The sequence below is a fragment of the Bison bison genome, unplaced genomic scaffold (assembly GCF_000754665.1).
Source record: "Bison bison bison isolate TAMUID 2011002044 unplaced genomic scaffold, Bison_UMD1.0 scf7180017864289, whole genome shotgun sequence".
NCBI classification, from domain to species: Eukaryota; Metazoa; Chordata; class Mammalia; order Artiodactyla; family Bovidae; genus Bison; species Bison bison.
Window position 1 is genome coordinate 12,150,388 of NW_011494861.1, and position 21,836 is coordinate 12,172,223.

Here is a 21,836-nt window from a genome sequence, read left to right on the forward strand (position 1 = left end):
TGGGAAATCCCATGGACGGAGGAGCCAGGCAGACTATAGTCCATGGGTTCGCAAAGAGTAGGACACGACTGAACAACTTCCTACGAAAGCATCAGTCTTCCCAGTGGTTGTAACAGGGATAATCCTTTCAGTCTCTCTACTTCACCTATTTCAGTTTTCAGCCTCTAGAAGACTTCATTTAAATGATTTAGTCTGAGCAAATAATTAATATGTGTCTTGTCCTGCTCAAAAGGAAACTCAGGTCTGAGGATGACCATGGGTCAAGTTCAGAGCAGCCAGCAATCCTAGGTGCTCTTAAACTACTTCTAAGCCACATACTTACTTTCTCCACCAAGTTCCCTGGAAGCAGACTCTCTACAAACTGCCACAGGTTCTCACTGACGACTGCATTGTGGAAGAAGGAGACCTTCCCATTTATGATTCCTAGGATCGAGGGTGTGCTGTGCGCTCCCAGGTGATGGGCCAGGCGTCGCTCGTACCCAGCGTGGACCACGCCAATTCCTACGCCTGAAAAATACAAAAGACCTTCATGAAGGCCTTTTATGCCCTCGTGGCAGGTGAAAAAGTGTTGCTAAGTAATTTTCTGGTGTGAAACTAAAATTCTGACTTAGTAGGAGGGGATATCTTTCCCGACAGACTGTCTAGCATCCCTGCACTGTTGAAATTCTAAATTGGTTCAATTTTTCTGCAAAGCCATCTGGCAGTGTTTAAGAAGAGCTACAAGTCTTTTTATCTTTTAGTCTGTTGTTTCTATTTTTGGGAATAGATCAAGAAGAAATACTTCAAAAGAAAAGAACAACCTGTCCACAATGGTCCTATTCATAAAGGACACCATCTGTAAACAATTCAAGGGTTTGTCGGCTTGGCAATGGTTGAAAAAACCCTAGGATTTGTTGATAAGCTAGAATCAGTCTTCTCACTCTTCAGAGCATGTCTCCCTTTTATTTTATAGAGATGTTATACAGATTCTCAAAGAGAGAGATTAGGTAAAATCATTAGGCCATATCCCATATAACTACTGCTAATATTTTGGTATCTGTTCGTATCTTTTCTTATACAAATAAGTGTGTATGCGTGTTTGTATACACATAAAATAAAATGGGATCATCTGATACCTATTTCACTTAGTGTTTGAATAACTTTTCTTGTCTTTCATTCAAACAATATATTTGGAGGGCTAGATTCTTTGCTAAACATTGGAGATACATTAAATGTTAATAGCCAGTAAATATTCTTTTTTCCCTGGGATGTCTAACAGACTTCTAAGTTTCAAAAACAAACCCCTCATCTTCTTTCTCAAACCTGTTCCACCCAGGCTTTCACCATTTCCATCGATGGTGGTTCCTTCCTATTACTCAGAACTTTTGTCTTAAGGGTCATCTTTGACTCCTCTCATCTCTCACACCCCACATCCAGTCTGTCAGCAAGTCCAGTTGGTTCTGTCTTCAAAATACAGTAGGAATTCAACTGTTTTTCTCCACTTGCACTGTACCCTCTCAGTCATCTTTCTCTCTCTCCCCCAAGCTGCTATAATAACCTCCTCAATGGTGTCTTGTTTCTCCTTGTCCCCCCACACTTTCTGTCCTCAGTACGGTGGCCAGACGGTCCCTTCTAAAACATAAACAACAGATCATGTCACTCCTCTGCCCAAATTTGGCACAGACTCCCCATTTCACTCAGAATAAAAGTCAGTCTTCACCAAGGCTGACAAGACCCTCTGTGATTTGGCCATTGGCCCCCTTCCTCTCCCACTCCTCACGGTCACTTACTCCCGCCCCTAGTATCCCTGCTCTTCTGGAAACACACTGGCAGGTTCCTGCCTTTGGTTTCAGCGCTGGCTGGTCCTTCTGCCTGGAGGGCACATCTCTGGACATCTGAGTAGCTGACTCCTTCAACAACTGCAAGTCCTTCTCAATGAGACCAAGCAGCTCCCATGTTGAAAACTGCTCTCCCCTCATGCAGCCAACTTGGCATGTCTTGAGCCCTTTCCAAGTTAGGCAGCATGCCTACAGCTTTAAAGATGTTATCACTGTTCACACCAGCAAACCCCGAGTGGTAGGCATTGTCATCTTCATGGACGAGCAAGCTGGCATTTGGAGAGGCTGAGGAAACCTTCCTGGAATCACAGTTAGTGTACAGTAGGACCAAGAGTTGAACTGGTTCAAAGCTGACCTGCAGCTGACCGCAAAGCCTGGTTCCTTCCTATCCCCAGTAGGTTCTACCACTAGGTTCTGAATGCTGGAGGGATCAAATTCTTAGAGATGGACTCACCACCAAGGACCTTACCAGGGACTGCTATATAGGCCAGAAGCCACCATATTAAACTGATTCTGGAGAATATGGCTTTCCAGTAACTATTCAGAGGGGCTCCCTACCAGACTTTGGGACTAGAATCAGTAATCAGAATGGTGGCTGGTGGGCCCAGAATCAGGACAGGAGAAGCAGGCAGTCTTGGGAGAGCAAAGGAAACTGAAGAGATCTTTTGAGATTGCTGTTCACCCCACTCTCCCCTCCGATATTCTTGAAGCTCATTCTTTCAGCCCCTGCAGGATGCCTGCTCAGTGAGATCTTCCTCTTCTGCTGGATTTTTTTTTGGCTGCATCGTGAGGCAAGTGGGATCTTAGTTTCCTAACTAGGAATCAAATCCATGTTCCCAGCAGTGGAAGCAAGGAGTCTTAACCACTGGACCACCAGGGAAGTCTTATTGCTTCCTGATTTAAAACTGAAGACTCTCACCCTGGCATTCCCTAGAGCCCAGCCTTTTTTTTTTTTTAAATCATACTCTACAAACCAGCTGACAGATTGTATATTTTGTTTGTTTCTTTGTGTCTCTTCACTAGAATATAAGCTCTATGAACATAGGGGCTTGGGGCATTTTGTTTACTGCTTTATAACCCTTAGTATCTGGAATAGTTCCTGCCACTTAGTCATCATTCAATTTTTTAAAAACAAGTAAATGAAGTAAATACTTTGAATAAAGTATTCAAAGTCAGAACCAGATTCAAACCCCAGCTCTGCTACCCATTAAGTGTGCAATCTCAGGCAAGTCATTTAATGTCTCTGAGCTTCAGTTTCCTTATTTGAATAATGAAGATAAATTGTTGTGAGGATTAAATGACACACTGAGTTGGCCAAACAGTTCACTTTGGTTTTTCTACGAGATGTTATGGGAAACCCAAACAAACTTTTTGGTTAAGGCAATATAAAAAAGAACCTAGTCCAGAGCCTGTAATATTGCAGGTGCCTAGTTAATTAGAACTATTATTATCAAGTATTATTTCATCTAGACCATGTGAAGTCTGATCTACAGACTGTCTCTCACGTGAGTGGAATTATAACCTCCACAGAACTCTCTCTCTTACGTGGAGTGGGATAAACCAGGCCACACTCTCACTCTTTATGTCATCTTCCCCACACTGATCCTATACTCCCTATACTCCCTATAGGGAGTTCCTATACTCCCATCAATATAGCTTTTTTCTGGTTAAAACAGAATACAAGTGATCGGCTTCATTTCTCTTACTTAAAATTACCACTGAGTTCTTGGAATTACCTATATCACCTTCACTGTAGCTTTCCTCAGCCTATAAAGGCTATTTCTTTGGATCATTTCTATAAAGCACTTCGATTCTTAATATTATCATCCCATTTCTAAATTCTGGAAGAATGCTACTTCTTTCCTATAGACTAATTATCACATAATTACAGTAGAATAAAGAATGATACACAATTGATATTTAAAGTTGTGGCATTTTTCCTCCTGAAAAGATATTTAAGAATATAACAGGAATTCAAAAATTCTCTGAAGTCCAGACCCTAATCCTTCCCTCGCTCCCCATCCAAGCTGGGAAGGAAGAGTCAGAAAAGTTGGCAGCACTGTTTTCTCCCTGAGATTCAGGCTGGGAAATGACTGTGATGACTGGTGATGACTTAGTCTCTGAATCACAGTGCACAACAGTGTTTATGACTTCTCTTGCCTTCAAACTCTCTGCACTCCAACGTTCTGGGTTCATAAAGCAAGCTCAGCTGGGCCAACAGAAGCGCAGCTCATCTATTCTTATCTTGAGTCAGCATAACCTGGCTGGATGACAAGGACACACCAGTCTCTAGACAAATTTGAGTTGCAAATTTAAAAGAAAGGCAAAGTGTATGTCACTTTTTTTCCAGAACCATTTGGTTTTTCTATGGATCGATGTTCCTGGCTAATTTGCAGATCCTGGGGAATAAAAATATAAATACTTTCTCCTCTTTTTGAGTTTGTAAGAGAGCTTTTTCCGTAAAGTACTAAACATCTCTACTTTGAGGCATCAAATTATATTTGCTTTTATTATGCCATCTTAAATATGTATCCCATCTTTTAGGGAAATTCTCTCATCTCCCTTTCTATTGCATACAGATATTCATCTTTCAACTTTTCCATATGCCTAAAGGGATGGTACAGAGCCAACTGGAAGAACACGACACTGTCAAATCTGGCTAAAAACAAATCTGTCGATAAACTACTAAGATGCAAAATGATGTGAAGTAACACAAAATGAAGAACATGGAGTTTCAGTAGGAGAAAATAAAACCAAACTTTAACCAGTATCTAAGCAGACCCTTTTTCTACACAAAAGAAGTTGTCACACACTTAGCTATTTTTAGGAATAACTCCTTGAAAGAGAGAAATTATTCTTTTAAAATAAAAAGTCTCATGGTGGATAAATACTGCATGATCATCCAAATTGGGTTTCCCTAAAATGACATCTGATTTCAAGACACCAATTTTCTTGATACCCTGGTACCTGTTGGCACTTCCCAGGGGGCACTGTGTATGCCTCGATGATTCAGGTCTGTCTCTTATGTGCGCTTCCTGGGTATGAGGACTAGGTTTTAGTTATTTCTGAGCAGTGCAGCACAGTGGCTAAGTGGTTAAGGTCCATACCTTAACGCTGTGGGTTATGAACAGTGTGACCTCACTTGTTCCTTAACCTTCCTGAGCCTCACTTCCCTCATCTGTGAAACAGGCATAATCATAGTCTCTCTTTCATTGGGTTACTCTGGGAATAAAGACAATCCACAGTATTTAGCACAATGCAAAATAAGTAAAATGCTAAAAAACAAAACAAGCAAACAAAAAGACTTATTAGTGTAATATAGCACTTGGTCCATTAAGAAAACAGTTTTTTTTTGGCTGTGCCATGTGGCTTGCAGGACTTAGTTCCCTGGCCAGGGATTGAACCTGGGCCTTGGCAGTGAAAGTGCCAAGTCCTAACCACTGAACTGCCAGGGTATTCCCAAGACAAATGTCTTAAATGAGAACATGGAATGAATTCCTTATCATTTTCTACTTACTCCTATAGTACTGTACTATTCTGTACTTGCACGTGTGAGGCTGCTGTGAATTTCCTGGGTATCTGTTTTCTCTTCCCAGTAAGAGTAAGATCCTCAAGGTCAAGGGCAGAGCTGACTATCTGTGGGCCTCCCTCCACAGCACGGCTGTCTATAAACGTGGTCTGCCTTTGCACACTAGTTATTACCAAACGGCATGACTGTAGGTTCCACCTCAATAGCTACAACAGTTCTTCTCTGGGTGGAACTGTTTCATTTCCTTCATTTACTGCAATTCAGGCATTTTATGTTATTTTGAGATAATGTCCAGGCTTCCCTAGATCACAGTTAATCTTTAAGACTGTCTGCTTTTTCTGTCAACTCAGAATAGAAACATTTTCTGCAGTAACTGTCTTAAAGGATAACACTGCCTTGCTTGGAGTGGCCATGGATATTGTCAGGATCTCATCTCAGTATAACTCAACTGTAACCAAGATCTGCAATGAATCTGAATGATCCAAAGAGGAAAACTAAACTGATCCAATACATTTAGTCAAAATCCGCTTTCTAGGGGACTTGGGAGGTGACATGCAGGAACAGATTAAATACTCTTAAACATTACTTCTATGAATCCAAATCCATCTTCTTCCATCCTTGTCATTTTGAGTCCCGACTTATTAGGATTATTTGTTGTTCAGTTGCTAAGTCATGTTGGACTCTTTGCGACCCATGGACTACAGCATGCTGTCTTCCACTATCTCCTGAAGTTTGCTCAAATTCATGTCCATTGAGTCAGTGATGTATCTAACCATCTTATCCTGTGCCACCCTCTTTTTCTTTTGCCTTCAATCTTTCCCCACATTAGGGTCTTTTCAAATGAGTTGGCTCTTCACATCAGGTGGCCAAAGTATTGGAGCTTCAGTTTTACCATCAAGCCTTCAATGAATATTCAGGGTTGATTTCCTTCAGGACTGACTCATTTGATCTCTAAGCTGTCCAAAGGACTCTCAGGAGTTTTCTCCAGTAACACAATTCAAAAGCATCAATTCTTTGGTGCTCAGCCTTCTTTATGTTTCAACTCTCACATCCATACATGACTACTGGAAAAACTATAGCTTTTGACTATATGGGCCTTTGTTGGCAAAGTGATGTCTTTGCTTTTTAATATGCTGTCTAGGTTTATTGTAGCCTTCCTTCCAAGAAGCAAGCATTTTTTAATTTCATGATTTAAAAATTTCTTAATTTAGGATTATAGAGCACAACAATCCCAAAGGATGGCAAGACCTTCAATCATTACAGATTTAAGGATCCTGAAAAGCAGTAGAGCATCATGGTCACCACGTGGATTACAGAGCCAGTCTCCCTGGGTTTGAATCCCAGCTCTGCCATATACCAACTGTGGGACCTTGGAAGAGGTACCAAAATGAGCCAAATCTCTATAAAAGAGAGATGATGACAGCACTCTCCTCAAATAGTTGTTTATGAGTTGACACTTACATTAGTGCTTGACATACAGTAATAACACAAGCTATTGAGACAGTCATTTCCTAGGCAGGTTGATAAGAAGTCTAGGGGTTCCCAAGGAGAGAGGGATCTGGTATTCTCAAGGAGGAAGAAAGGACAAACTTTTTTGTCCCTCTACATTCCTTAGGATTATATAACAGTAATGTATCCTACCTGAGGACAGTCTCTGGAAAAAACTTTCTGGCTAATCCTATTATCTTAAAATGTAAATTATGGGAGTAGGTTTAGTGAGGTCCTTAGAACCTTCAGACATTCTTTTGATTCACTGTAATAACTAATTAGAGAGTATATAATTCCATTGCTAACACTAGCAAGGGGGTACTCCTTCTGCCTGCTTCTGATGCCTATGTCAGCTTTCTCTATCTCCTTTATACTTTAATAAAACTTTATTACACAAAGCTCTGAGCAATCAAGCCTCGTCTCTAGCGCCAGACTGAATTCTTCTCTGGAGGCCAAGAATCCCAGTGTCTTTTTGTGGTTCAGCAACAATATTTCACTGATTATTATGCTTATATTATTAGTGTCATGTCATCACACTTGGTAGTCCAAACCACAATCATTATTCAGAACAACTTCTCCCAATTCAACTCTTCCCTGTATCCTCTGCCCACCAGTAGCTCAAGTGAGAATGCAGAGTCCACTTTGTCCCCCTCTCTTTTCCTCAGTTCTTACATTCAAATGGTCCCCGGGTGCCAGGTCCTTCTATGATCCTTCCCTTGAAATATCCGATACCTGTTCCCCCTCTGTTCCTACTGACCGAGCTCAGGCCAATGGTTACTGCCTTGCCAGGACTCGTAACCTTGCTGCCTCTATTCTCACCTTCTTTAGTTTGTCCCTCATGCAGCTTGAACAGCTAGCTTTCTAAAGCACAGATCTGATAGGACCATTCTTGGCTCTATTACATACTGTAAAGTAAAGGCCAGCTTCCTTGGCCTGGACTTGAAGGCTTCTTACCACCTGACTTCCAGGTTGCTCCTCCTGCTTTCCCCCCTCTCATCTGCACTCAGTCACCCCCCGCTGCTGGCTCTTTGCTTCCCTGCCTGCATTGTTCCCTCTTGCCTGAGTGTTACTCCACTTCCTGTCCGGTCAGGTAGCACTAGTCGTAAAGAATCCGAGCCTGCCCATGCAGAAGATGCAAGAGACACAGGTTCAATCCCAGGGTTGGGACGATCCCCTAGAGGAGGAAATGGCACCCCACTCCAGTATTCTTGCCTGGAAAATCCCATGGGTAGAGGACCCTGGCGGGCTGCAGTTCATGGGGTCATGAAGAGCTGGACATGATTAAGTGACTGAGTACACAACTTCTAATAATCTTTCAAGAGTTAGCTAAAAATAAGGTAAAATTCAGTGCTTTACAGTCTGTGAGCTACAGAAAACTAACATTTAGAAAAGATTTTTTAAAAGGAATTTACAAAATAGGTGCTTTCAAAAACTTAACGCTGGTAAACCAGAAAACTCAGTTAATCAAAAATTCTCTAAAGCTCATTGATTCAGTTCAGTTCAGTCGCTCAGTCGTGTCTGACTCTTTGCGACCCCATGAACCGCAACACGCCAGGACTCCCTGTCCATCACCAACTCCTGGAGTTTACCCAAATTCATGTCCATTGAGCCGGTGATGCCATCTAACCATCTCATCCTCTGTCATCCCCTTGTCCTCCTGCCTTCAATCTTTCCCAACATCATGGTCTTTTCGAATGAGTCAGCTCTTCGCATCAGGTGGCCAAAATATTGGAGTTTCAGCTTCAACATCAGTCCTTCCAATGAACACTCAGGACTGATTTCCTTAAGGATAGACTGGTTGGATCTCCTTGCAGTCCAAGGGACTCTCAAGAGTCTTCTCCAATACCACAGCTCAAAAGCATCAATTCTTCTGCGCTCAGCTTTCTTTATAGTCCAACTCTCACATCCATACATGACTACTGGAAAAACCATAGCCTTGACTAGATGGACCTTTAAGTATTCAATATGTATCAGGCACTTAATATATGCTTTTCTCATTTAATATTCATAACAATCCTGTTGGTTTGACATTATAACTCCAATTTAGAGCTGAAGAAACTGAGGCTAAGTAATCTGTCCAAGGATACAAAGTGTTATAAATGACACATCTGTGATCTGAAAACTGGTGCATCTGACTCCAAGGCATGTGGTCATGACAGTGATCACTATGCTATGCTGTCTCACGTCCTGTAAGTTCACCTGTTGGCTCTGATCTGACCTTGGTGTACATGCATTACCATTCTAAATTATGCAATGGTCCAGTGTCTATGTTCTGCTCTGGGATCTTAAGGTCAGCTCCTGGACTGAAGAGGTTAAATGGTTTCCAGCACATCACCCCGCATGGCACAAAGTGTGACTGTGTTGTGTGATGAAGAAGCTGTCCAATCTGACAGCTCACCTGGGGCCCTCATTTATTCATCAGGCACCACAGCAAAAATCTGCTGCTCATCACATGTGAGACCATGTGCTAAACCACATGTTCCTCAACTTCTAAGAACTTCTTGATTCCATTGCAGGAAAGCATTATGGCATATCTGAGCACCTGAGTGCCCCTGAACAGCAGGTTGAAATGTTCTGTTTCAGAATAAATGAACTGGTGACTTTCAGTGGTGCATGTTCTCCAGAGCAACCCGGGCCTCTCAGCCCCTCTGGCTGTTAGTCCCTTTCTAGTTACTCAAGAATAGGTCTGCTAGGGCAGGGGTTCCCAATCCCCAGGCCGTGGACTGGTATGAACCGGTACCAATTTGTGGCCTATTAGGAACCAGGCCGCACAGCAGGAGGTGAGCAGTGGGTGAGCAAGCAAGCAAAGCTTCATCTGCATTTATAATCGCTCCCCACTGCTCTCCCATCACCCCCAGATGGGATCATCCAGTTGCAGGAAAACAAGCTCAAAAGTGCACAATAAATGTAATGCCCTTGAATCATCCTGAAACTATCCTCGCTTCTTCTCTCTCAGTCTATGGGAAAATTGTCTGCCATGAAACCAGTCCCTCTTGCCAAAAAGGCTGGGAATCACTGTGCCAGTGACTTCCCTGGTGGTTAAGAATCTGCCTTCCAATGCAGGGGACACAGGTCAGGGAACTAAGATCTCAAATGGCATAGAGCAACTAAGACTGTGCAGGGCAACTACCGAGCTTCCATGCTCTGGAGCCTCCGTGCTGCAACGAAAAGCCCGAGAGCTGCGATTAAGATCCAACACAGCCAAATAAACCCATGTTAAAAAGAAAAAAGACCTGGGCCTTCCCTGGTGGTTCAGTAGTTAAGACTCTGGGTTTCCAATACAGGGATTGTGGGTTCTATCCCTGGTTGGGAAACTAAGATCCCACAAGCCATATTGTGCAGCCAAAAATAAAAAAATAAGTATAAGTAGGCCTGCTAATGCCTATAAAACAGACACACATTTAATTCAGTAATTCCAGCTTTTATGTTATTAAAGTAAATACCCTCCCCGGATAACTAAAATTTTCCTGGAGCTAAGTGATATCTCTGAACAAAAGAAAGGCTAATCTGTGATGGAGAGTGGTAACCTATGAAAATTAGAATATTATTTGTTATAGGCGGAGCTATTTGCCCTGAAAATGCACAGGTTGACCCTCTAATCCCCAGTACTTCTGAATGTGATTATGTTTGGAGATGGGGCCTTTAAAGGGGTAACCGAGTTAAAACGGGGTTTGAGGGAGACCTGAGCTCCATCCCTGGGTTGGGAAGATCCTCTGGAGGAGGGCATGGTAACCCACTCCAGTATTCTTGCCTGGAGAATCCCATGGACAGAGGAGCCTGATGGGCTATAGTCCATGAGGTTGCAAAGAGTTGGACATGACGAGTGACTAACCACAGGGTCATAGAAGGAGAGTATGAGATACCAGACCCAAACACACAGACACAGACGAAGCTGGCTACCTGCAAGCCAATAAGACAGGCTTCACAGGACAGCACACCTGTTGACACCTCGATCTTGAACTTTTAACCTTGAGAACTATGGGAAAATAAATTTCTGCTGTTTCAGCCACCCTGTCTGTGGTATTTTGTTATGGGTCCCCTAGCAAATCAATATACAGAGTGAACTCACAAATACCATAAGGATAACCTACCACCACGAAGACTAGTACTTGAGGGCTGCTCTGTTCAACCAATAATTTTGAAGTTTCTCCTCTATATTAGGCCCTCAACTAGATGTCAGGAGACTATACAGACTTCAAGTTAGTAATGCAGAATGAAAGTGGCTTACCCATTTTCTCTCTGAAAATGTGTCCCCGGAAAACCCCAGTCACCATGAATTTCTGAAGAGAAATCGCACTACCTGTTACTTCTCTCCAATATCCCAAGAAATTCAAGAGACATAAAAGTCACCTTCTCTTATATAAATGTCTTCCAAGGAATAAAATGCTCTTACCCAAACCTTCAAGTTCTTGAACTGCTTCTTTCCAGACAGGCTCAATGTGGATACAGCTGAAGCACCAGTCTGAGGTGATCTTAATGAGGTAGGGTTTCTTGAAGCTGTCTGGAACCACTTCATTCACATAGTGTGAAAAGTGCAATAAATACTTCTCATCAATTGAGTCCCGCCGTTCGGAATTAAAAGGGAAGTGAAAAAAAGATTCGTCGAAATAAAAATTCTCGTGGAAGTGGCGGAAGCGATACTCTCGCTGCTGCTGTTGCTTCTGGTAGCCCTGGCTCTCCCCAGCATCTCCATAGTGGTCATAATGTGATCTCTTTTCTTCATTGGAAAGAATCTACAAAGAAAGGGGAAGAAAATAAGAAATCCAGAAAACAAAACAGCAAAAAAAGGGCCACACAAAGGACTTTCCTGTAAACACCTCTGAAGATAAAGGAAGAAAATAAATGTAAAGATACAAAACACAATTTGATATTTTAAATGCAGTCACTCAACATACTGTAAAACTCTTAATAGGAAAATTAAGTATTTCAAGATCAAAATACTTCAACTGTGTAGCTAGCTACTCAGGCTCATCTTGGCTTTAAAGATTCTGAACTATCATAATACTAAACACATCAATAAATCAGAAAACTTTTTTTTTTTTTTGCTGTGCCATGGGGCTTGTTGGATCTCAGTTCTCTGACTAGAGACTGAATTCAGGCACTTGGTAGTGAGAGTGTGAAATCCTAACCACTGGATAGACAGGGAAGTCTTAAATTTAACATAACTTTGACCATTAGGGCTCAGCCATGAGAATGTTGACTTAGTCATATCATCTAAGTTGGAATAATTCATTCAAACAAATGCATGAAAAGTTGTGAACACCAAAAAGTAGCCATAGGGTTGAATTCTGTGATTGTATGTTAGCTGACTCTTACTGAGAAATAACTTTGAAGTCTAATTCAAGAACCTATTTTAGGATGAAGCATCATTCCATGAGCTAAGCACTTTCTGTTGAAGAACATTACTTAACACAAATCAGGAAGCCATGGATTTATCTTTCTTACATATTCCACACCAACTTACTTAAGCTGATACGTTGGAAAACTGTTAAAAACCTCGTGTTTAAATGTATTTGTAACCTTGAGTCACTTTAATAAATACAGGCAAACTGGTCTATGTTTCTTTAATGTAAGTTTCTAGTATGCATATGTGCTCAGTCACTAAGTCATGTCCGACTCTTTGCAACCCCATGAACTGTAGGCCACCAGGCTCCTTGTGTCCATGGGATTCTCCAGGCAAGAATAGTGGAGTGGGTTGCTGTTTCCTCTTCCAGGGGAATCTTCTCGACCCAGGAATCAAACCCGAATCTCCTGTGCTGCCAAATTGAGTATGTAACATAAGGAAGTAGACACTCAAGGTTACTCTAAAATGTCAATGAAAGCCTTTAAAATAGGGCAGTTTCTCCAAGAGCAGAGTGTGTAGGCACTGGTTTCAACAAATTGGATGTGGTCAAAAATGCTGTCTCTACCACTACCTAGACTGGGTCAAGGGCACAGGGAACATACCCTTTCCAAGAGGACTTTACAAAACTGATTATCTAAGATAAATTTTACAAAAGCCAAAAGAAGCATCACAAAGTTTGACACGATACCTCGTAAGCCTTGCTAATTTGAATGAACTTGTCTTCTGCTCCAGGATCTTTGTTTTTGTCAGGATGCCTGAAACACAAATGGGCAGGTGATGAAGGTGGATTTAATGTTTATACGTGGTTAATTAACATCCTTGTACACAGAGTTCACTACATTAGAGGCAAATGGAAGGGCATTTTGCTAGAACAGTTCCTTAAAAATAAGTGGGAGAAGCAATTAGTCGCTTCACATGACTACAGTAAATGAAACTGTGAAACAGGCCATTTCTTCCCACAGTGCTTTAGCCGGACACATTTTCAAAGCACCAGACAGTGTTCCAGGCTTTCACTGAGGAAGAGTGGAATGTGTATCTGTCTTTACGCTGCTCCTGAACACTGCTGGAGCCCAAGGCTGAGGTCACTTATTAGTAAGAACCAACTTCGTTTCCCAGGATGGCAGCATTTCATCCCAATGTTAGAATGATATCAATGTAGGTTCTTCTGACAACTCAGGTGGACAAAGCAGTTTTTAGGATACTCCATGAATCTGTTTAGTAATAACCATGTTCCAAACAGTATCTTGTTGCTGATGCTCAAATTAGAACATTTTAATTTTCAATATTATCCTGGTTATTCCATTCTGCTTCATTGCCTTTTATTTACAAATGGATAATGATTTCAAGGTCACGTGTTTTAAAAATGTGAGGAAAGTCTACAGTTTACGCAAAGTGATTTCAACTAATATTGGAACTAACATTTGCTATTATACACAGCTGGCAATTAACTGTATCTATCTTGCTGTCATATATTATTCTGTAATATTCTTACATTTACCAATTTCAGCTTTGGCGATTTTAAAGTCTTGGAAAGTAGGGGCCGGGTTTTACTTCCTTAGAACTCTCTAACATCTAAATTAGTGTTTTATACCAACTGATTTTTCAATGTTCATTTTATTAAGAGATTCTATTTCAGAGCTTATTTTTTTAATAATCACTACTGCTAACTTCTAGTAAATTTCTTCTAGCAAAGGTTCTGGAAAGAGAAACAATCCACTGGGAAGCAAATGACTACTAAAAACAGTACCAAGTACATTTGAATAAAGAAATTTACAACCTGACTAACTTATTCTAGCAGGAACATATTTGAATTATAATATTCTGACTTCTCTAAAAATAAAGGAACTTCAAATTGTTGGCTGGTGAATTTAAACATTGTTCCTCCCTTGAGTATTTAATCCTGTTATGAATATTAGTGCGAAAAAAACTCAGCTAAATGTGATGAAAATAATGATTTAAGGAAACAAGATGGTGGTTCCAAAATATGTTTCCGGATGACCAAAGGAAAAAAGAAAAGCGCTTTCAATATTCAAACTTAGGCCAAAGGCTAAGAGGATAAAAATCATGCAATTGCACAAATGTGGATTTAACATACAGAACTCGGTAGGCAGGGGAAGAGAAGGGAAGAAGGGGCTTTTAAGGAGATTGAACCGAAGAGAGAGTATTGGGGGCTGGATTAAAACCACAGATCCTGAAACAGAGAAAGCCAAGGCCCAAGGACAGGCAGGAAACCACAAGACAGTTTCAGCTTATAAGGAATATTTTCCTGATTATGGGAAAATACTGCAAAGTTGAAAACATTTAGAAAAGGATAAATTCATCTCTAGGAAAGCACCATCCAATGCTATGTTCAGTGTATAAGCAATACTTAAGACTACAATATAATGAAAGTGAAAGTGTTAGTCACTCAGTCATGTCTGACTCTTTGTGACCCCATGGACTGTAGCCCGCCAGGTTCCTCTGTCCACAGAATTCTCCAGACAAGAATACTGGAGTGGGTTGCCATTCCCTTCTCCAGGGGATCTTCCTGACCCAGGGACTGAACCTCAATCTCCTGCATTGCAGGCACATTCTTTACTGTCTGAGCCACCAGGAAAGCCCACAATACAATATGCAACTTTTAAATTTCAAAGCAAAGAAAATTTTGTATTTGGTATCCATTTGGCATCTACCAATAGGGAATAAAAACGATGGTGCTACCTTTAAGGGAATAAAAACGAAGATAGAAAAAAATAATAAAGTATCAGACAAATCGATTTACTGTTTAGGGGACTGACCATGTTTTACCCATTTGCTTCAAATCAAATTTTATGATGCCTTTTTCTTGGGGTTGGAGGAGTTATTTTGTCAATGTAGGTGACACAAGAAAAGTACTTATGATAAAACAATTATTGGAAGAGAAATGTCATTTTTCTGAGATTAAAAAGGAATTTAAAATGGTTTCACCAAGCAAAGAGAAAGCTCTTGAACAGGGTAAGCATTAATCGCTCAGTTGTGTTTGACTCTTTGCAGCCCCATAGATTACAGCCCATCAGGCTCCTCCGTCTAAGTGATTCTGCAAGCAAGAAAACTGGAGTAGGTAGCCCCCCTACTCCAGGGGATCTTCCCGACCCAGGGATAGAACCTGCATCTCCTGTACTGCAGGAAGATTCTTTACCACTGAGCCACCAGGGAAGCCCTGAGCAGGGTAAGAAATACTATTAAGTGATAAAACAGCAGAGGAAAACTACAAATCGAATTCAATAATTAACCATTCCCCATGGAGTAGCTCATTCTGAAAAGTCAAACAAGGAAACTGCTATTTTTCAGTGTACAAGTGACCCTTGAACAACATGGGGGCTCAGATGAACTGCACAGTTCAAACCTATGTTGTTTGAGGGTCAACTGGATATGAAACTACTATGAAATGAAACAAACAGTTTCAATGATAAAGTATTACCAGAACCTAAAAAGCAGAAAATACTAGTACAGTGAAAATATAAGGGTAAAGTAAAATTGTAGACTTTCACTAGATGATAGTTTGTTTATATGTATGGTGACATAATACTCCTAAAGAGAATCTAATTAAGGAAGTGAAGCATATGATTCATTTAATTAATATTGTAACAACTTTTTCAGCTCTGGAAGACAGAAAAGTCAAAGCTATACATTTTAATAGGATCCATAAAACCAAGCTATCATTTTTGCTTTTAAAATTTTGTTAAAGGCTATACCCTATCAAAAAGAATGTTGCTACCTTATGACTTAATCGTAGATTTATGTATTTTGCTTTAAATACAAAGAGGCAGGAGACTGAAATGATATAGTAAAGAAAGTGACTTTGCTGTGGAGTCCCTGGAGTCTGGCCACGCACAATCAGAGACTTCATTTTTAGTATCCAATTCTGGGTATCTCATGATATGAATATGGTCTAAAATGGTTAGATATTCAAAACATTCAAAAGTATATTTTAAACTACGTTTCACCTTTATCACCACCAACTGGATACTAAGATGCACTTCTCACTGAAGAATAATGGTAACAGGCAGAGTCAGGCACAGCCTGTGTTGTCATCTGCACGTGGCAGCTCTGCTGCTGTGTTAACTTCCTACCCACCCAGACTAACCCACTCACTCTCACTTCTGCCCAGATGGGCAAGTGATTAAAGAACAAAACAGCAATAAACCTGCTGGTGCAGAAGGTCAACCTGCGGAACCCAGAGGTAATACAGACTTCCCAACTCTGAGCCTAGTTGCTCACCCAAAAAACAGGGACAGCAATAACTGCCCTCATGGGGGTAATCATAAGGCTTAAATGAGATAAAACAGTATAGAACCTGGAGCCTAGCACGCAATTGGTGCGTGACAATGGCTCCCATCCCTAACTTTCTTTACTCGGTTGGTTCACCCAGCTTTTGTCACCTGTGTCTTCACTGTCCCTTCCTTCCCCTGTGGCTCCCCTCCAACTATATAATCCATCATTTCTACTCTGTCATGTCCACGGCACTGATAATGTTTGTCCAAAATAAGCTTTAAATTCATTGCTTTTCTGCTAAATCACAAACACTGGCATATTCCCTAGCATACACAACATCTACAGGTAAAAATTAAGACTTTTCTATATGATAATTTTTTTAAGTAATGTACTCAGTTCCTGAATATTCTCTTTAAATTGAGAGCAAAAAGCTTTTACTATAAAAAAAATTTTTTTAAGCTTAGAAATTAATCTAGAGAATAGGACTGGGTAGTGTTCCCTTTAGCAATGATACTCATGAAGAGTTACTTTATGAATAACGTATCATGGGAAGGGCAGCTTATCTATTGTTGATTATATATATGTACATATAATTTATATACATATTAAAATGTATTTATTAATGAAAGTTCCCTCCTACTTACTGTAATATTAAATAAGCAAATAGTATCAAGGCAATTCTTTAAGCCAAAGAATTCCTAAAAGGGGTTTCATAGTAACTGGGCTTTGGATTCTAAAAAATTATAGAATAACATGAATATACGTTCTCCCATATAAAATATGTGACACAAACATATATATTTAATGAACACAGAAACAGAGACAAATAAAAGCTAACCATAATTTAGGCTTCATTCTCCTGCTAAAACTGCTTAGCTTATTTTAAACTTCTATTTCTTTGTTTCACATACCATTCCCGGGCGAGCTTCTTATAAGCCTTTTTAATATCAGCCTGACTGGCTGTTCGGCTGACCCCTAGGACTCTGTATGGGTCAAAATCCAACGCAGACAGAATTTGCAGGATCAGAACCAGAACTATCAAGAATTGCCAGGAAATGCCCAACTTTTTCACTTCCATTTCTCTTCCTTTCCAGAGCTGAAATGATTGAAGAGGCAATAAGTTTCAGTGGTAGAAATCTGGACAGTCTGATTTTTTATGTAAAGGTATAAGATGTATAGATGAAAAACAAAACAAAGGTATTTTGCAGGAAAAGTACCAAGCTGTTTGACCCCATCTTCTTAAATGAACACCCTTGCTACTGTTTTTGAATATCACAAATAAGAACTATTACAGACGAAGAGACGAGCAATAAGATAGCAACTCTCCAAAATCCTTGGATTAGAATGAAAACAAATGAGATGAAGAAATAATAAGCAAATGCAAGAAAACATACATAGGGAAATCTAGGCAACTACATGTCTAACACACTATTTCACATATTATGACAGTAACAGTTTAATCTTTATTTATTTACAAAATTTCTTTGGCCACATCACACAGTATGTAGGATTAGCTCCCTAACCAGGGATGGAACCTGCACCCCATGCAAAGGAAACATAGAGCCTTAACCACTGGACCAACGGGGAAGTTGTCTGACAATAATAGTTTAAACCTAAAATATGTGGTTAGAGAATCCCTTACTGAGCACTTGCTAAATAAATTTATGAAATTGTAAGATTTACTATATGCAAAACTACAAAATAAGATAGTTGTGATGTTCTTGGGAGTTAAATAAGTACAAGGATGAAAGTGAAATACTCTTAAAATAAAACTGGAGTTACATAAAAAAAACAAAAACAAAAAAAAAACTGGAGTTACAACTTCACATGCCCCAATTCTACTGTCACCATGTCCATTCAAACAGGAAAACAGGAAGCTGTCTTTAATCACTAGCAATACTGTAATTATAAGTGGAGACCTCAGATGAAAAAAAGTGGTGAGAAGAGTTTTAGTTTGCCATCAGAGGGGCATTAATGGCAAAGATGGTAGACCAGGTATGGTCTTCAAATGTTAAAGCTCCATCTCCGCTGAGGGTAGTGACTGAATTCACTGTGGATTTTGGAAGTAATCCTGTCAAGTTAACAAGGTAGTGCTCCATTGCACGGACATATTTTCACTCCAGGATCATGATCTTTGTGATATCACACAATGATTTTTCAAAGGTCATATTTATCTTGTGTGTGAAAGTTGCTCAGTCCTGTCCCAACTCTGTGACTCCATGGACTATACAGTCCATGGAATTCTCCAGGGGATCTTCTCAACCAAGTGATGGAACCCAGGTCTCCCGCATTGCAGGCAGATTCTTCAACATCTGGGCCATCAGGGAAGCCCCATATTTATCTTGGGTTCTCACAAATCACTAACATCTTAAGGATCAAGCATCTAATGTGATATCTTATTTAAGGGAGGCAAAGCTCTAACTGTGGATTCTGACAAGTGGGAGTCTGAATGCTATCTCGGAGTCTTCACCAGACTAATCTGATGGCCACTGTTTAGGACTGAAAGCACGCTGAATAAAACCCTTAAACAAAAAGAAGCTTCTTATTTGTTAAGGCAACCTATAACCTAGTCTGTCGTACAAAATACACATAAAAAACCTAAAAACTGAGAAGGCGATGCAGCTATTAGTTAAGCACATAGACTCTGGAATCAGACTAACATTGGGATCTATCTGTCCTCCATCGCTTTATGACCTTGGACACATAACTTAAAACTTGCTAAGCCTCAGTGTCCTCCTTCATAAAATGGGTGAAAATAATACCACCTTGAAAGGCTCGACATGGGAGTTAAACGGTAAAGGATTTACTGAGCACGGGGTCAGCAGCCAATAAGCGGTATTTATTACCATTATTTTTTCTACCATGCAGTGCAACCAGTGCCTTATTCAACTGTGTCAGTCGCCTCCACTTAGAGAGCCCAAGTGCCGGGGCGCTGTGTTCTTTTGCTGACAGCTCGACCGTGCCAGCCTCAGGAGAGGAAACAACCTGCCCAACAGGTAGGTATCGCCCTCGGGCAGTATCCCCAGGACCAGGCAGACGCTCCCAGAGACATGCTTAGGTCTGAGCCCCGCCTCGAGCTCCCGCCGAACGTCGCAACCCTCCAGGAGACAGCCGCATCCCTCGCCGCCCCCGAGAGCCCTGGGTCTGGCCCTATCGGCTCCGGGTTCTCCCCGGGCCCAGCGGGGACCCGGAACGAGGAAGAACTGACTGGAGGTCCCTGAGCCTGCCCGGCCCCGCCGCGTCCGCGGCTCCGCGCGTCACGCCGGGAAGGAGTTACCGGGAAAGGGCACCGGCCTAACCGGCTGCAGCGTCCGTGCTCCAGTTAGTCCGCCGGGCCGGGAGCCTCCGGTCCACACCAGCGCTCGCCGGGGCCTGGGGAGGGGAAAAGAGAAGGAACGAGCCGGAGGGTAGTCACGTGATACTTAAAGGCCCGGTGCACCAAAGGCGAGGACAGTACAAGTCGAGGTCTTCTACTCTGTGAATCTGTTTTGACCCTTGCCACCCGCCGTCTGCGCGTGGACCTGGCACGGTTGCCATAGGAACGAGGAGCGCTCTCCGGCGGGATCCAAAGGGAAGGTGGTGGTCAAGGAGGCCGAAACGTGCCTCCTAGAGAGGCAAAGTCGCGATGCATGATGGGATGCCAAAAGACCTCCCCGATTCAGGGAGGAGTTTCCACCTCTACCAGGAGATGGCCCTTGTCTAGCAGCAGTTGCTAGGGTGGGGAAGCTATCGCTGTTCCCCAGTCTCTTTAACCCTATTCTTAGACTCCGAGAGCGTCAGAGTTGGAAGGGACCTTAGGGATCGTTTCTAGTTCAACTCCTCTGTATCCTGATGGAGCAGACTGAGGCCCAGAGAAGGGTAGAGACTTGCCCAAAAAGCGATTTCCACTTTAGATAATGTGCTAGATCCTGTCCTAACCACGGGAAAAGGATATGTGTGTGGTGATGCTGGGTGGGGAGGGCGATGGGGGAGAAGCACAAGTAAATGTGATAAGCTTTCCGTGAGCCAATGACATAGATTCCTTGGGGATATAAAGAAAGATTTTATATTCTCCTGCCTTGCTTATTTACACTTTATTTCCTTTGCATTCATCACGATCTAACATACTATATCTTTCATTTATTTATGCTGTTTATCACCTGTCTCCTCCTACTGGAATATAAGCACCTAAAAGCAGGACTTTTAAAGTCTCTTTTGTTCACCTCTAAATTCTTCGTGCCTCTACAGACCTTGGCATAGATAGGATCTCAGTAAATATTCTTGGAATAAATGAGTGAATGGGGTTGAAGTTTAGCTGCTCAAGAGAATATATTCTAAAGTAGATTCCCAGTTGCGAGTGGACTTTGAGTTGGGTTGGGATTTAAACCTCTACCACTACTACCTCTGTGATCTTGAATGGTGACTTCACTTCCTAGAGCCCCAGCGTCCATGTCTGAAAAACAGGGGAAAAGAATCTCATCTCCCTGTAGGATTGTAGTCAGAAATTAGATAATACAATGTAAAATGGCTTGCACAATGCTGGGACTTAGCAATTGCTCAACAAACAGCGATTTTTTTCATATTTTTATGTTGTTTGTGAGAAGGTTTTTTAAAATATTGAAATATAGTTGACGTATGAGCAATTTTTAAAATGAGGAAATGAGCCGTACAAACTGGTAATTCAGGGGACAAGATTTCTGCTCGTTTTTTCCTTTGTGGGAGGTGCTAGGGTGGGAGGGAAGAAGGGAATGGAGGACTGTACGGTGGGTTTGATTGGATCGGACAAGTTTGGAACAGTAAACAGTAAACAAGGAGATCCCGGCATGCTAAAGGATACTCAGTTTCACTGCGGACAGGGGACAGAGCTAGAGGGGTACGATGCCCTGGAGCGGGTTGAACTGGGCGGGACAGACCAAGGCTCCAGGCACGACATTCTTAGTAGAAATATGACCATCCCCCACCCCGCCCCGAGAGTTTATGAATGGTGCGTGCCTCTTTATCTCTTTGCGACCCCATGGGCTGTAGCCCACCAGACTCCTCTGTCCATGGAATGTTTCAGGCAAGAATGCTGGAGTGTGTTGCCGTTTCCTTCTCCAGGGGATCTTCCCAGTCTAGGGATGGAACAGGGGTCCCCTGCATTGGCAGGCGGTTTCTTTACCACTGCGCCACCAGAAAGCGAAGTGCTAGAGAATCCTGGCTAGAGAACCCTGACAACGGCGCGGGGGTGTATCTTGGGGAGGTTCGGGCTCTAGAGGTGGGTGGGGCGCCGGGGACGAAGCTGAATAGCCTGGATGTAGCGGGGTGGCGGGGCCTGGGAGCGGTGCAGTGACGCGGAGGTGGGTCCTGGGGGGGGTTGGACCCCGGGGGCGTGGGCGAATGGGGGCGGGGCGCAACGCGGGGGCAGGTCCTGGGGAGAGGCGGGGCGCGGCGGCCGAAGCCCGGAAGC

General features: G+C 42.0%; 2 protein-coding genes and 1 non-coding gene across 4 annotated transcripts in view; 1 reads left to right on the plus strand and 2 right to left on the minus strand.

The window, feature by feature from the left end:
* The window catches only part of DNAJC16 (DnaJ (Hsp40) homolog, subfamily C, member 16), a 37,021-nt gene extending 16,998 nt beyond the window's left edge, over window positions 1-20,023 (minus strand). The window contains exons 1-5 of one of the 2 annotated variants that reach the window (XM_010850048.1): window positions 19,689-20,023; window positions 17,323-17,507; window positions 12,867-12,933; window positions 11,228-11,567; window positions 323-507 (exon numbers count right to left, since the gene is read on the minus strand). In XM_010850048.1, coding sequence (XP_010848350.1) covers window positions 323-507; window positions 11,228-11,567; window positions 12,867-12,933; window positions 17,323-17,489 — 759 coding nt within the window. In that variant the 5' untranslated portion in view covers window positions 17,490-17,507; window positions 19,689-20,023. Of the gene's footprint in view, window positions 1-322; window positions 508-11,227; window positions 11,568-12,866; window positions 12,934-17,322; window positions 17,508-19,257; window positions 19,338-19,688 lie in introns of those variants that run through there. The other variant, XM_010850047.1, reaches the window with a different exon arrangement.
* TRNAE-UUC lies at window positions 5,201-5,272 on the minus strand. The gene has a single exon. It is a non-coding gene; the product is annotated as a tRNA-Glu (tRNA).
* The window catches only part of CASP9 (caspase 9, apoptosis-related cysteine peptidase), a 25,515-nt gene continuing 23,017 nt past the window's right edge, over window positions 19,339-21,836 (plus strand). The window contains exon 1 of the mRNA XM_010850046.1: window positions 19,339-19,407. The gene's annotated coding sequence lies outside the window, so the exon portion shown is untranslated. The remainder of the gene's footprint in view (window positions 19,408-21,836) is intronic.